Raw genomic sequence first — 16,264 nt, forward strand, 5'->3', positions numbered from 1 at the left:
TGGACTGAATGCCTGCCTTTTGTCATTGTAATTTGGTTACCTCTTATTCGGTGTGGTGTGTTTTCTCTTCTTCTTTTTTTCCTCAAGGGAAATGTCACCTTGTACAGTTGTGGGTATTAGAAGCTTTCCCACCCTACTATAGTTCTTAAAACTGAGGTCTCTAGCCAAGGCTTTGGTTCTTAGATTTAAATGATACGTGAAAGTCCGTCTTGACTACCTGGTCTGCACCAAGTCCACTGCAAGGAATATTTTCCTGCTGATTCCCATCTTGCAAACAGTACATATGTATGTGTGTGCGTGTGCAGATAGACCCCTACTGTCCTTAGGACCTTTCAGTTTCCTCAAAAGAAGCTGCACTGTCAACATACTATTGCTGACATACTCTTTAGCAGTTATGAGGCGTTTTCAACACCACATCATTGCAGCAGCTTAATCCGTGGATAGAGTCAAGCATTGGTCAAGCTGCTTTTATGATATGGAAATCCCTAAAGGGAGCTAATATGTGCTCCTATTGGTGTTAGGTTTCCTGCATTACCTGATTATTTTTTCACATGGTAGAGCTTTCCTGTTTGATCTCTTGATTGATACAGCTTGTGTGCGGTTCGTGTATATGTATCATCAGGACATTTTCCTTCTTGTTTCTTCCAGGTTATTGTATCCAGGGGTGGTCGTTTCCTGGAAGCACCAGTTTCAGGGAACCAACAGCTATCTAATGATGGGATGCTGGTGATATTAGCTGCTGGAGACAGGGGCTTATATGAAGACTGCAGTAGCTGTTTCCAAGCAATGGGGAAGACCTCTTTTTTTCTAGGTAATATTTTCCAGTTCAGTACTGGGAAGGATCATAATTAGGGTGACCATACAAAAGGGAGGACGACAGGGCTTCTGTATCTTTAACAGTTGTACTGAAAAGGAAATTATTATTATTATTATTATTATTATTATTATTATTATTATTATTATTTATATAGCACCATCAATGTACATGGTGCTGTACAGAGTAAAACAGTAAATAGCAAGACCCTGCCGCATAGGCTTACATTCTAATAAAATCATAATAAAACAATAAGGAGGGGAAGAGAATGCAAACAGGCACAGGGTAGGGTAAAACTAACAGTATAAAGTCAGAACAAAATCAAGTTTTAAAAGCTTTAGGAAAAAGAAAAGTTTTTAGCTGAGCTTTAAAAGCTGCGGTTGAACTTGTAGTTCTCAAATGTTCTGGAAGAGCGTTCCAGGCGTAAGGGGCAGCAGAAGAAAATGGACGAAGGCGAGCAAGGAAGTAGAGACCCTTGGGCAGGCGAGAAACATGGCATCAGAGGAGCGAAGAGCACGAGCGGGGCAATAGTGTGAGATGAGAGAGGAGAGATAGGAAGGAGCTAGACAGGAGCTAGACATTTCAGCAGATGCCATTGTTATGCATGAAGCACCTGGTGAAAGTCCCCCTTCATCACAACAGTTCAAGCTGCAGGAGCCCTGCCCTCTTTTGTATCTGGTCGCTCTAATATAGCTCCTGCAGCTTTTAACTGTTGTGATGAAGAGGGGATTGCACCAGATGCTGCATGTATACAAAGGACACTTGCTGAAATCCCCTTTTCAGAACAAACTGTTAAAGATACAGGAGCCTGGTCCTCCTTTCTATATGGTCACCCTAATTATAACAGGCTGATTGTAGGCAGAATTAGTCATGCTGGTGGCCATTGGTTTCCATTGGCCAAAGTATCACTCTTAAAGCCTGTAGGTCAAGGGTGGGCATCCTCAGGCCCAGGAGTCAAATCTGGCCTTTCTGGGATCGCCCAGATGGCTGTGCCTCTCTTCATGGCCGCAGCGCCTTTCCCCTGACACCATTTGGTGGTTTTCCAGCTTTTGCAGTCCCCCCCCTCCCCATTAAAAGGTTGTAATGCCTCACCTAAGGCTTAGTTACAGACAGTAAGAGCTTTCATCAAAAATATGTTGGTAATTTTTGTATTTTAGCCCTACCTAATGGTAGGATGTAGCCTCTGAGAGCTTCTTCAAAATTGAATTCAGCCCTCAGGCTGAGAGAGATTCCCCATCTCTGGCTTCTATTCAACCCTTCCAGGCTTTAAGAGTGATAGTCACTGGAGAGAATTAAACTTTTGAGAAGGTGTTTTAAGAAGACCTTGGCTGTTAGGTAGCTGACGGCACTTTTTGTAAAAGCACTGAAGAAAAATGGTGTATATGAAGGTGGAATTTTGGTTAATCCATGACAGCATTTGATGAAGTTCAGTAAAATGGGATATAAACAGATGCCTGTATTTTGCTTCTCTTGTAAATGAGTCGTTACAATGTTTTACATATCTATTTAGGAACTTAGAACTTGGTCCTATTTCTGTGTCAGTCTGTTATTTCCTTAAAAATAATACACCGGGTGGAATCCTACACATGTTTAGACAGAAAAAAGTCCTCCAACTCCCAGCGTGGCTGGCTGGGGGATGCTGGGAGTTGTAGGACCTTTTTCTGTCTAAACATGCATATGATTCCACTCTGACTGATCTAGGAATTCAGAACTGTGTGCCTTTATTCCAACATATATTTGCATTTCAGTTGTTGGTCCATTTGTTTGGATTGGCTGCTAGCCATCAGGCATTGTATATTTGGTTTTTATTCCATTTAAGTTGCATATAATTCTAATCAGTGTATGATTTATGCATAAACATTAGGGTCCAGTGGTGTAGCTCTATCTGTTTGTGCTCTTTAGCACTTTTTGGTTATCTGTCATGGTTGCTTAAGACCAGTAAGGAACTGTGAAGCTTCATTCTGAACAAGTTGAGAGTGATGACGAAGCTGTGGAAGACATAATAAGAGATGATGCTCTCTTTTCTCCCTACACCACTCCCGGGCATCTGCATTGAGAGCTAAGGTTTTGAAAGGAGGAGGAATCTTAGGAAAGGGATAATAGAATGTCACTGGCTGCCTTTCAGAAGAGCTGAGATACCAGTGGCCTAGGTGTAGGTCCTTGCTTTTCTCCATATGTAGGGCTGTCCAACAATGTGTGCGTCTCTCACAGGGGAAGTGGGCAATGCTGCCAAGATGATGCTGATCGTGAACATGGTCCAAGGAAGCTTCATGGCCACAATAGCAGAAGGATTGACTCTGGCTCAAGTGACTGGTCAGTCCCAGCAGACCCTTCTGGATATCCTCAACCAGGGACAGCTCGCCAGCATCTTCCTGGACCAGAAGTGCCAAAGTAAAGTTCTCTCTTGTCCTTTTTCTTCCTTAAGCGGTAGCAGCTCTTTTAAGTGTCACCAAGCAGCTGTGGAATGGGGTTTAAACGGGGAGGGGAGAGGAGACGAGAGGAGAACAAGCATTGTTTCTGGGACCTTTTGAATTCACTCTTCCCTTTGTAATATGCGAGGGATTTGCTGCGGTGAGACATCTAGGTGTCCCACAGCCAAGCCAAGCGTGTTAACCGTTGTACTATGCTGGCCGTACATGCTTGTCGCTAATTGAGTGGCCACAAAGGAGAGAAACCCATTCTCAGGATGTAAACTGGTTTATTCACAAAATAAACGGATCCTAGCCCTGTGGTTAAATGCCAGCTTTGCATGGAGAAGGCCCCAGATTTGGTCTTGGATAGCAGGCCAAGGAAAAACTTCCTTGGCCTGCTAAAGCAGGTTGTGTTGGGCGAGACGAGCCAGTGGTCTGACTTGGTATAAGGTGGTTTCGTATGTTTAAGTGGGTGCATCTTGACACTGATGGTGGTGAAATCTGTAAAGGAAGGAAAAAAGGGCCGACAGCTGGGAACCTGGAATGTGCAGAAGTACCTGTAGTTTGCTCCCTTTCTTTTCCAGACATCCTGCAAGGAAACTTTAAACCGGATTTCTACCTGAAATACATCCAGAAGGATCTCAGATTAGCCATTGCACTAGGCGATTCTGTCAACCACCCAACTCCCATGGCAGCTGCAGCCAATGAGGTACGTACTGCCCGGGCTCATTTTGGCTCAGTCCTAACTTAAGAGCAGCAGTGAGTTCCAGGAAGGGGGTCCCCAGATAAGTTTCTCAGACAAACGCATTATAGATTTGCCAACAGCAGTCTTTTTTAAAACTAAAAAAAAAAAGAGAGAAGCAGAATTTGGATCAACTTCAAAGCAAGGGGGTAAGATCTTGGTTAGTCTCGGGCACCCTATGCATGTTTAGACGGAAAACAGTTGCAGGACTTCTTTCTGTCTGAACATGCATCGGGTTGCTCCACTGGTTAGCTTGGAACGGAATAAAGATGGACAAGAAATGGAAGTTGATGGATTGCCTGCAGCCAGAGGAAGAAGTTCTATAGTCAAAACTCTCTGGCAATCACGACCTTTTTTTACTGGACTTGTGAAATCCTCTGGGTCCAAGGGGTCCGTCCCCCCGCAAAAAAAAAGCAACGTAAATCCTGTTTGGCTTGGCTTGTCGTAGTTAGAATTGAGCCAACAGGGTTTGGTTGATCAGATATTGTTGATAACTGTTGAATAATATTTTACTGGGAGTAGTGAAACACCTGTAGGGAAAACCTTGTCATTTTAGGGGCTGATCACAACCTGCAGCCGTTACAGTACCTTACATAAGTATTCACACACACATACATCCGTTTGACTTGTCCACATTTTGTTGTGTTAAACTCTGTAAGTAAAATTTTTATTTATTTATTTATTTATTTAAGGATTTTTATGCCGCCATTCAGCCAAAAAAGGCTCTCACGGCGGCTTACAAAAGTATTTCTTGACAGTCCCTGCCCACAGGCTTATAATCTAAAAGACATGACACAAAAGGAAAGGGGATTGGGGGGGAGGAGGAGGAGGGGGGAACGGAAAGCAAATTCAGGCACTACAATCTTAATTGCAAAGTTCAGCAGTTACAGTTGACAGCAGAAGGGAGCTGGACCCAGGCACGGTGGAGAGGTGCCTGGCTGCTGCTTCCTCCCTCACTGGTGGCCTCTGTAGTGAAACTTGGTAGCAGGAGGGAGGGGGCTCTCAGCTGGAGCTGGACCCAGGCACGGTGGAGAGGTGCCTGGCTGCTGCTTCCTCCCTCACTGGTGGCCTCTGCAGAGACAGTTGGTAGCAGGAGGGAGGGGGCTCTCAGCTGGAGCTGGGCCCAGGCACGGTGGAGAGGTGCCTGGCTGCTGCTTCCTCCCTCACTGGTGGCCTCTGCAGAGACAGTTGGTGGCAGGAGGGAGGGAGCTCTCAGCTGGAGCTGGACCCAGGCCCGGTGGAGAGGTGCCTGGCTGCTGCTTCCTCCCTCACTGGTGGCCTCTGCAGTGACACTTGGTAGCAGGAGGGAGGGGGCTCTCAGCTGGAGCTGGGCCCAGGCACGGTGGAGAGGTGCCTGGCTGCTGCTTCCTCCCTCACTGGTGGCCTCTGCAGTGAAACTTGGTAGCAGGAGGGAGGGGGCTCTCAGCTGGAGCTGGACCCAGGCACGGTGGAGAGGTGCCTGGCTGCTGCTTCCTCCCTCACTGGTGGCCTCTGCAGAGACAGTTGGTAGCAGGAGGGAGGGGGCTCTCAGCTGGAGCTGGGCCCAGGCACGGTGGAGAGGTGCCTGGCTGCTGCTTCCTCCCTCACTGGTGGCCTCTGCAGAGACAGTTGGTGGCAGGAGGGAGGGAGCTCTCAGCTGGAGCTGGACCCAGGCCCGGTGGAGAGGTGCCTGGCTGCTGCTTCCTCCCTCACTGGTGGCCTCTGCAGTGACACTTGGTAGCAGGAGGGAGGGGGCTCTCAGCTGGAGCTGGGCCCAGGCACGGTGGAGAGGTGCCTGGCTGCTGCTTCCTCCCTCACTGGTGGCCTCTGCAGTGAAACTTGGTAGCAGGAGGGAGGGGGCTCTCAGCTGGAGCTGGACCCAGGCACGGTGGAGAGGTGCCTGGCTGCTGCTTCCTCCCTCACTGGTGGCCTCTGCAGAGACAGTTGGTAGCAGGAGGGAGAGGGCTCTCAGCTGGAGCTGGACCCAGGCACGGTGGAGAGGTGCCTGGCTGCTGCTTCCTCCCTCACTGGTGGCCTCTGCAGAGACAGTTGGTGGCAGGAGGGAGGGAGCTCTCAGCTGGAGCTGGACCCAGGCCCGGTGGAGAGGTGCCTGGCTGCTGCTTCCTCCCTCACTGGTGGCCTCTGCAGTGACACTTGGTAGCAGGAGGGAGGGGGCTCTCAGCTGGAGCTGAGCCCAGGCACGGTGGAGAGGTGCCTGGCTGCTGCTTCCTCCCTCACTGGTGATTGTTTTTACTTAACTTTTGTGCCACAATAAAAATATTTCACACCTTCAAAGTGTTAAGTATGTTGTGTAAATCAAATGGTAAACATGCCAATTAACTCCATTTTAATTCCAGGTTGTAACACAAAATGTGGACAAGTCAAAGGGCAGGGGTGTGTGTGTGAATACTTAAGCAAGGCACAGTACCTTGCATAGGTGCTGGCTGTGGTCCCGATTCATAGCTTGGCTTGAAGGACGGGTTTATAGATGTTGCTGAGGATGTTCTATATTCTCGCGAAGAAACCACTCATATCAGAATAATTTTGCATCTGGATTGATTGCTCTCTTACGTCCTTGTCTCTCCCTCAGGTCTACAAACGGGCAAAAGCATTGGACCAATCTGACAATGACATGTCTGCTGTGTACAGGGCCTACATCCACTAGGCCACCCTATTCTTATTGTTAATACCATGATTATTAATTATGATGCTGATGAATACTGGGTTTTAACTCTGGACCAGTCCATCTCTTTTGTGTCTGTCTCTCTTTCTCTTCCATCACCCCCTCCCCATTTTGTTTTTTTTAATACAAAAACTCTTTGAGATCTGCCACTACGGCAGTTGCTACAGCCACGACGGCAGTTGCTACAGCCACAAGGGTAGCCGCTACAGCAAGCTCTCCTGTGCCAGCAGCAGCAGCAGCAGCAGCAGCAAGAGTAGGAGGAGAAGGGGTTGGATCATTGCCATCTTGACAACAAATCTACACCACATGCCGAGAGTCACGGAATGGAAGTGGTGGAAGGTGACTCTTGCCAGAAAATCTGCTGCTTGGCTCATTTGTATGACTGTCCCTTGTTTGTTTCTGTTTCTAACTGCTGTTTTCACTTTGCTGTGGGTAATAATATACATTGGCCTCTCTTGTGCGTTAGGGACAGTTGAAAGACGAATGCCCCACCTCTGTGTAAATCTGTATGGCTCTAGGCCTGGATTGGGATGGGCACCTGCCTGCTGTGCTTGTTCTTTTCCTCTGAGGAAATGGTCAGATCAAGAAGGTGATGGAGCTTAAATGAGCACGGTAGGTGAGAGCGTTCCCCACTTCAACGTCTCAGTAGAATTGTTTCTTAGAAGAAAAACAGTCTTCATCCATGCTTTCTCTATGGGGAAGGAGGTTTGTTTTTAGGAAACAGACTGGTGTATGCGTGTGGTATGCAGAAAGCATGTAGAGACTCTTGATTCCCAAAAGGCTAATCCATTCTGAATATCGCTGTAAACCCCTATATTTTTAAATGAGTGAAGGTAGAAATTTTGGTGTCTTCCTTTGGTTTTAAATTGGAGCACACGTGCATCTATGGCTGTTTGCAAGGGTTTATTTGGATTCTTTTAGTGTTGCCAAATAGCCACAGGGCAAGAAAGTATGATCAGAGAGATTGGCTTCAGGAAACCTCAAACTCTAAACCAAAAAGCTTGAGTTTGAAGTTTTCCCTCCTGTAAAATTGGAGGAGATAATGCCTGTTTCACAGCAAAGACATTAGCAGTGATTGATAAGGGCAGTGCCAGCAAGCTATGAACTGACATGGCATAATCTCGTGGTGAAGTTGTGAATTATCCCAGGAGCAGACGGACCAAGTAGCTGTGTTTGGGGAATACCTAGTGAAATAAGAGACCGGCTTCTGCTGATGAGGCCTGTTACCGTGCTGATCCCATAGAAAGTCAAGCTGGATCCCAAAGAATTCAAAAAATCCCCTTAAAACAACCAGCTGCCCTTAAATAAGGGCAAGTCTTTTAGCTCAGCTGGTCTTGACAACATGCTTCTCCAACAAAACAGCTGGTATCGCATGAACCATGTCAAATTCCCTCTGGCGGCCCTTGAACTTTCAAAATGGAATGCAAGGCTGCGAGAAGGGGTTGTTTTACAAAACAGTGGAGTCAATGTGTGCCTACCAAATTACAAAGCTTTTCCAAACGCAGAGGTTTTCTTCTTTTGAGCTCTGCTAGTGTTTGAAGAGAGCCCTACGCTCGCGCTTAGAATGCCCCAGCTTGGACACTTCGCCTCTTTGCAGGCTGAATATTTCACATTTGCATAGGCAGCCTACATCTATAGAGTCCAACAATGCATAGAACAATTCTGCACAATCAGAACATCTCAGTTTTGTGGTGATCATATCATGTGGGTTAGGGCTACCTGTATAGGACTGTGTGGCTGTGTAGGTCCCAATGCAAACCTGAAATCCAAGCTGTGAAAATCAGCTGGCCGTAAGAGCATCTCCAAGTGCAAGCAGTCCTTTTAACCTTTGTAAACCACCCAGAGTGCTTCATCTATGGGGCGGTATATAAATGTAATAAATAAATAAGGTAGGCTTTTGTATTCGAAACTCCCGAGAGTGAAATTTTAGTGAGCACCAACTCACTTTATTAGCGTTCTAGTCTTGCAGAAACACATGCTCCAGATACCGCTTTTTACTTGTGTGATGTAGACAACCCACCTGGAAAAAGAAGCAAATCAGTAGGTTCATCTAGAGTCTTCAACTCCTAGTTGTGTTTTCCAGCGCAAACAGCCATCAGATTATTGCTTTTTCCTACACTGGAAACTAAGAAATACACAGTTGTGAATGTATTGATCTGTACTCCAGATGGATCTTGTAAGGACAGCTAGGATCTCTCAGTTAGAAGGCCTGTCTGGGGGAGATGTTCTCATTAGAGATGCTTCTTGATCCTCATGCTGGTTGATTTCAAATGACAGCAAGACCACTGTTTTCCTGACGAGCCTTTGCCGCTTGTGAGGGAAAGGGGGAGGACTTCTTAATCTCGTGAGAAATGTCTGTAGAAAACCTAAAACATGTCGACAGAAATACCCAGTCCCAGAACACTTTTATTTTGCCTTCAAGTGAAAAATCCAAACTGAGCTGGGAGTGGAAGAGAACTGCAGTGTCTTCCATTAAAGGCCTGCCTTGTGGTTTCTTTGGCAAGGAGAATAAAGACCTGCTAAAGGTGTGGGCCTTCCTGTGGGACTGCACAGTTATTGATAAACCAAGGAAGACTGAGAGCACTCTGAGATGAAAGCAAAGGGGTGCGGCAGGCACTCGTTCGTCTCCAATGGCATTTCAAAAGAAAGCCTTGTTTACCTTGTTGGCAGCAAAACAATAAAGCATGTGGTGCCTTAAAAGATGTATCGTGGCATCAGCTTTTACAGGTCAGGAGTGTGCTCTGGCCCACAAATTTTATACCACAATATATTTTTTAGGTTTTAAGGTGCCACAAGGCTAGTTGTAGCGATTTTGTCTCTCTGCTCCAAGAGCCAATTTTGTTCAAAAATCCTTTTGCAGGGTCTCTTCAAATTCCATTTGGTGCAGGAGGGGAAGGGTGGATTCCAAGAGAATATGATGGAACTGGTTTAGTCATTGTTGTCTTAATATTGTTGACAATACTGTAAAGTTCCTTTTTAATGGGGATTTCTGTTTTAGCAATTGCTCCCCCTCTCTCTTTTTTTTTTTGGTTCCTTTTTAAAGAGAAAAATGTGACACTTGTGGAAAGCTTGTAAGAAAAAGCAGTTTTCTTTTAATTCCCTTTCCTTCGATGACCGATCTATAGGTAATAAGGTTGTGAATTTTTTTTTTAATTTTTTTTTGCCTTGTTTTTAATTAACGTTTGTCATTCAGAATAGGATGTGTGGTGATGATTAAATGGCAAAAACAGAAATGATTTTTTTTTTCTTGTGCAATTAACAAAGCTACTGGCAAAAGGAAATAAAACCTTTCTTGGTAACACACTTGTCTGTTCCTAAAGTCTCTCTTCTCTCCCCACCCCAAGCTGTGGCATCATAAGAAATGTGCCAAACCCGAGCATTTCCCACACCGTTGCTTACGAGAGGCAGAGGACTGTATTTTTTCTATATTAATATTGGTTAGTACGTTGGTACTTTCAGTACAGGGCTGGGCTAAATCAAAGAGGTGCATTTTTACTCCATACATTCTCAGCTCCCAGAATAATGGACAGCCTTTATTGCCTGCTGTAAAATTAGTCCATTAAAGATGGTTTAGGTTGTCCAGCGCTTCTCTTTATCCAGTTATTCAGTTGAGGTACCGAACTGTATTTCCTTAGCAAGTGATTAGAGCAGTGCAGTCTCAATGACCTCTTCCTCCCATCTCAAGATGATGACACAACCTATATATTGACAGGAGGGGGCTGGGATCAAGGCTGAATGGGGCCTCCATGTTCCATGATGGATGCATCCAGTGTGGCAGCTAAGACAGCCTTGTTTAATTAAGCCCTCAAAAGTTACTAGCTGTGGGCTGGCAGAGGAGGAGCAAAGAGCTCTGACCCACCTCCAGCAGCCTGTTACATTTCTATGATGGGTAGGTGGCTTCCCTCTGGCAGCTTGCTTAGTTTTATTTGCCGGGTGAGGAGAAGAGACAAGAGTCCTCCATTCCTCCTCCACCAGCCTGTTCACTCACCTGCATGGAATTCCTGCATGGCTACCAGGTTGGTGTTTTAAATAGAGGGTTGGCGAAGTCGGAGAAAAAACAAATAGATTATTAGTGGAAGAACCAGCTTCCTCCTCCACTCTAGTATATCCAAAGAACGGTCAGGAAGGCCGCACGACTGGGGAAATCAACTGGAGTTGATTACCTGGGGATTGGGGGGTTGAAGACTAGATTGAAGTACTCCACACAACTGGAGTACTTAACTGGACCCAGACCACCACCCTTTGCTGCAGCTTGGGTGAACTGGCAGTCAAATTCAATCCTCCCCAAGTCACCAGCACTTATAGATGGCAGGGAACCTAATAAGACATGCACCAGCCTTTGCCTTCCGACTTGAGGATCACGCAGCTAGAAACAATGGAGAAGACCTCCCTTGACAAGGACCAGTTCAGTTTAAGATAATAAAAACTATGCTGGATCAGACCAAGGGTCCATCCAGTCCAAAACTCTTGACACAGTGGCTAACCACCTGTCGACCAGGAACCCACAAGCAAGACATGGTGTAGCAGCACCCTCTCACCCATGTTCCCCAGCAACTAGCGTATGTAGCCTTGCTGCCTCTGATACTGGAGGTAGCACATAACCATCAGGGCTAGTAACCATCGATAGCCTTCTCCAGGAATTCATCCAACCCCCTTTTAAAGCCATCCAGATTGGTGGCCGTTATCTTTTGTGGTAGCAAATTCCATAATTGCAACTATGTCGTGTGTGAAGAAGTACTTCCTTTTGTCTTCCTGTTTCGTCCTCTTTCTGTAACTGTTTCATACCAGTACTATTCATACTACGGTGAGAATGGCACTGCTGTAATGGCAGGTGCTTTCATTCAATTTATTTCTAGATGCAGGGCATCTTGTAGGAGTTCTCTAGCCTCAAGAAGGGTTCTGGGGAACCTGAAAGCTTGTTCTGTTATTTTGTGATTTTTTTGGGGGGGGGGTCCAATAAAGATATTTGTCTAGTGCTTGTGTGTTTGGGCCATGTCATAACTTTTGTATGGTTTTTGAAAAAAAATACCAGACAAGAATTTCTTGCTCTCTCACACTTTAAAGCATAGGTTCCCAAACTGGTTGGACTGGTTTTAAACTGAATAGAGGCCAAACTCTAATAAAGCTTTACTCTTTTTTAAAAAAAAAACTTTTTTTTTACATTTTTCATGTTCACAGCTGGTCATTAGCAATTCCTTTCCTGAATGCTGCACTTCAACAACAAAAACAGTGCCCCTTCCCTTGAAGAAGAAGGAAAAAGGGTGCATCACCCACAACTCCAGGGATTGTCTCTGGGAAGGAAGTTGCTATGTTGCAATAGAGAGGGTGCTATCAGATGGAGGGGTCCTAGCAATGTCCAATCAAAAGACATTGTCTGGATCATCTGTCTTGTCTTCTTTAATGGATGGTTTTGCAGAAAGGAAAAAAAGATGGACGAATCAGTCGGAAAAAACGGGAGGTTTACAACAGTGGTCCTCAACCTCTTGGGCACCAGGGACCAGTTTCATGGAAGACAATTTTTCCACCCAGGGGGGGGGGTTGAGGGGATGGTTTTGGGAAGCCCCCCCCCCCACTCCAGCGTTCTGGCATCAGTTTGGCTGGGCAGGCGAGATGGCGCCCTGTGCCCAGGTACGCTGGGGTGAAGAAAGCAGCTCACCTGCACGGCCCAGTTCCTAACAGGCCACGGACCGGTACCAGTCCATGGCCCGGGGGTTGGGGACCCCTGGGTTACAAGATGAAGATAATGCCATATGGACCCTATGTAGAATTCTGTGAATGAGGCAGGGCGTTTGCAGGCTATAAGACTTGCTTAGACGCACCCAGAGAAAGCTTGCAAAGAATCTGCAAGCGCATAAAAAAGTTATGAGCATGGTATAGCCTGTCTTAAGAACTTCATTAAAGTCCCATTAATGTCAAGATGAGTTTTCAGTAGCAACCAAGAGGACTTCATAGCAGCCGGATCAAACTATACGTACTTTGTGTCAACATATTTTGTTAGTGGCTTGGGGGGGGGGGGGGCCAGGGAATTAAGGAAGCTATACATCCTATTATTATTATATTTATTTGTATCCTGCCTTTTGCCCAATTGGGGGGGACGGGACATAAACGTTTAAAATACACAACAAAATTATAAGACATTAACATAGATGGAGGGCCAGATTATTCTCCAAGGGCCTGCTGGAACAAAAAAGTTTTAGCCTGCTTCCGAAAGCCCATCAAGGAGAGAGGCAGCCTAGCTTCCCCAGAAAGAGAGTTCCAGAGCACCGGAGCAGCCACCGAGAAGGCCCTCTCCCATGTTCCTACCAAGCGCGCCTGTGAAGATGGTGGGACTGAAAGAAGAGCTTCTCCAGAAGATCTCAAAGCCCGGGCAGGCTCATAAGGGAGAATATGGTCTTTCAGATAACCTGGACCTGAGCCATATAGGGCTTTATAGGTCATAACCAGCACTTTGAATTGTGCCCGGAAACAGACTGGAAACCAGTGGAGCTGTTTTAACAGGGGAGTTGTATGCTCCCTGTAACCAGCCTAATGAACTTACTAACTTTTTACCAAACCTGCAATGAGGTGAGACCATTTCTTGTAGAGCAAAGGTGCACAGCCTGCATGTGGAGTCCCGGAGACTGTTTTGCCGCACCCCTGCATGCTAATAGCCATGTGGAAGGATCAACTGTGAACTAAAGCCTCTTCTCCTGCCACCTAGCAGCAGCTGTGATCGCTTCTGCACCACAGTGGCAGTGAGTGCTTTAAGCTAAAATAGGCTGCCATTTTTGATATGTTGGCTCCTGCTCCCTGAATACGACCCCTGAGTTTCTCCGAAATGGAATATGGCTCTCGAAGGGCTGAAATAAGTTCAACACCCCTGTTATAAGGACACCGCAAACTTTAGTCTGTATTCCTTTTCTAATGATCGTCAACGTGGATTTTGCCGTTAAAAGCAAGGATTCTTAAGAATCCATGGTTAGATTAACACCCTACAAGTATGTGTAAGTGTGGTGGTGCTGTTCCTACTTGAACTGCTGTACTTACCACAGCAGCATTTGTAAGTCAATACCAGCAGACTGCTCCCTGTGAGTTACAAGCCAGTTGTAAATAAAGTAGTACAATATTGCAGCTATGGAAGAACTGGTTTACACATGGCTGTAGTAAATTATACCAGAGCTTCCTTTGTGCCACAACAGCTTTGTATTATATCACTCCTTTCAAAGGCATGGTGGTGGAGATTCAAGAGCACCGATTAATGCAGTAGCAATGGAATGAAATCCTGGATTAGTACGAGTTAATGGGGTCCTGCCATGAGCTGTGACATTGTGTTGACATTGTAGCAGCCATGGGTTACTGATGTAAGGACTGATAAAGCCAGGATAGGAAACTTATAGCTTAATCTAGTAATAGCTGGCATCTCTGATGAAATGTCAAGTATAATTGTTTATGTGTGTTAAAAAAAATTCAGGCCACATTTGCTCTTGTGAATATTATATGTACTGATTGTACATTTCAACTATGGAACAGCATTAATCTTATTTAAATTTCTACTTTCAATAAATGATACTTAAAAATTGAAAAGAAAAAAAAACATGGATTTTGCCTTTTTCACCATAGCTACTTCTGGCCCACACCCAAGAGCCATTAGGTTGCTGGGGGGACCCATAGCTTTGAAGCTCCCTCCTCATAGGAGATCAGTATCCTTTTACCACCGCTGGCTTTTAAAGATGCTAGTCTTCAATTGGTATTTCAGAAATCAAACAGTTAATCTTTAACTGCTGCCGAATAGGCAGTTAAATTGTAATTGTATTTTGTGTGTGTTGTAACTTTGTGAGGTCAGTTTGCCCTGGAAACCAGGTTAAAAAACCTTTATATGGATGGGGGCGTAAAGCAGGCTTGGGACCCACTATAGATGCCTATATGATAGGCAGACTAATATCAGAGTAATTTAAAAATATATTTCATACCAAATATTTCCGTACCTGCCATGTTAAATGGAATCCAAGAGTGGAAGAAAAACTCAGAGTTGTGAGTGGTATAAAGCTTATGACCTCCAGTTTAACACCATGTGAGTCCAGTCTGAAATCCAGAAATCGGCCCCGTTCAGACAACACCCTAAACCCTGCTGCTTAACCACAGAATGGTTAACGGAATGCATGCATTCCGTTAACCATTTTGTGGTTAAGCAGCAGGGTTTAGGGTAGGGTGACCATATGAAAAGGAGGACAGGGCTCCTGTATCTTTAACAGTTGCATAGGAAAGGGAATTTCAGCAGCTGTCGTTTGTATATATGGAGAACCTGGTGAAATTCCCTCTTCATCACAACAGTTAAAGCTGCAGGAGCTATACTAAGGTGATCAGATTTAATTCAGGGCACCTGTAGCTTTAACTGTTGTGATGAAGAGGGAATTTCGCCAGGTTCTCCATATATACAAATGACACCTGCTGAAATTTCCTTTCTATGCAACTATTAAAGATACAGGAGCCCTGTCCTTTTATTTTATTTATTTAGACTATTTATATACCGCTCCCCATTGAAAAATTTCAGAGCGGTGTACAAGGTAAAATGAAAATAAAAACAGAATAAAAACAGTTAAAACAAAATTTAAAAGAAGCAATAACAGTAATCCAAGGCTGCATGTTAAAGAAAGGCTTCTTGGAATAAAGATGTTTTCAGGAGGCGCCGAAAGGAGTACAAGGTTGGCGCCTGCCTGACCTCCAGAGGCAGGGAGTTCCACAGGAGGGGGGGCCACCACGCTGAAGGCTCTTCCCCTGGTGGATTCCAATCGGAGGATGGATCTAGGTGGAACCACCAGGAGCAGGCCCTCGGATGACCTCAGTGACTGGGCAGGTTGGTAAGGGAGAAGGCGCTCTCTCAGGTGTCCTGGTCCCAAGTTGTTTAGGGCTTTGTACACAAGTACAAGAACCTTCAACCTGGCTCGGGAGCGAATAGGCAGCCAGTGCAGTTCCCTCAGCAGAGGAGTTACATGCTGGAAAAGGGCAGCTCCAGACAACAGCCAAGCTGCAGCATTCTGCACTAGCTCCAGCTTCCGGAGCAGCTTCAAGGGCAGCCCCACAGAGAGCGCGTTGCAGTAATCCAATCTTGAGGTTACTTTTCATATGGTGACCCTAGTTTAGGGTGTTGTGTGAATTGGGCCACTGTCCTTTGTTTGCTCAATTGGATCCAATTGTAAGTTGGAGCAGGTGACTTAAAATATCTTGCAACAGGCTGACATGCATGACAGAAAGGAAAACTTATGGATGTACAGTCTCCGGGCTCCATAAGGCCTTACCCTGGAGGACAATTCATAAGCACTATACCACTCCCACCTCTTCTTTAATTTTTTCTTAGGAATTTCCATCTTCCAGCATTCAAAACTGCCACTCCTGGTTTCCTCTTAACATGGCAGCTACTGACGAAGGCGGAAGCCAAACAATTTCTCCAAATTACACTGTTTCTAGTCCATATATTTTATTTTTATTATATATTATTTATAATAAAATTAATAGGTTTGATTTTATTAGTATGTATTCTATATGGGGAAATTCCTGCTCTATGACATCACTCGCACCTGAGCTGTGTGACGTCACGACCGCCTGAAGAGGCGAGCCTAGACCAGCAAATGGTAGCAGAGAGGCGCGAACGTTCCTGG

General features: G+C 45.5%; 1 protein-coding gene across 7 annotated transcripts in view; it reads left to right on the plus strand.

Moving 5' to 3' along the window:
* Positions 1 to 9,932, plus strand: part of GLYR1 (glyoxylate reductase 1 homolog) — a 59,561-nt gene extending 49,629 nt beyond the window's left edge. For all 7 annotated transcript variants that reach the window (XM_063143361.1, XM_063143354.1, XM_063143358.1 and 4 more), the window contains 4 exons: positions 649 to 811; positions 3,026 to 3,205; positions 3,810 to 3,934; positions 6,537 to 9,932. In XM_063143361.1, coding sequence (XP_062999431.1) covers positions 649 to 811; positions 3,026 to 3,205; positions 3,810 to 3,934; positions 6,537 to 6,611 — 543 coding nt within the window. In that variant the 3' untranslated portion in view covers positions 6,612 to 9,932. The remainder of the gene's footprint in view (positions 1 to 648; positions 812 to 3,025; positions 3,206 to 3,809; positions 3,935 to 6,536) is intronic.
* Positions 9,933 to 16,264: the final 6,332 nt, after the last annotated feature.

The sequence above is a fragment of the Elgaria multicarinata genome, chromosome 17, assembly GCF_023053635.1.
Source record: "Elgaria multicarinata webbii isolate HBS135686 ecotype San Diego chromosome 17, rElgMul1.1.pri, whole genome shotgun sequence".
Lineage (NCBI taxonomy): Eukaryota > Metazoa > Chordata > Lepidosauria > Squamata > Anguidae > Elgaria > Elgaria multicarinata.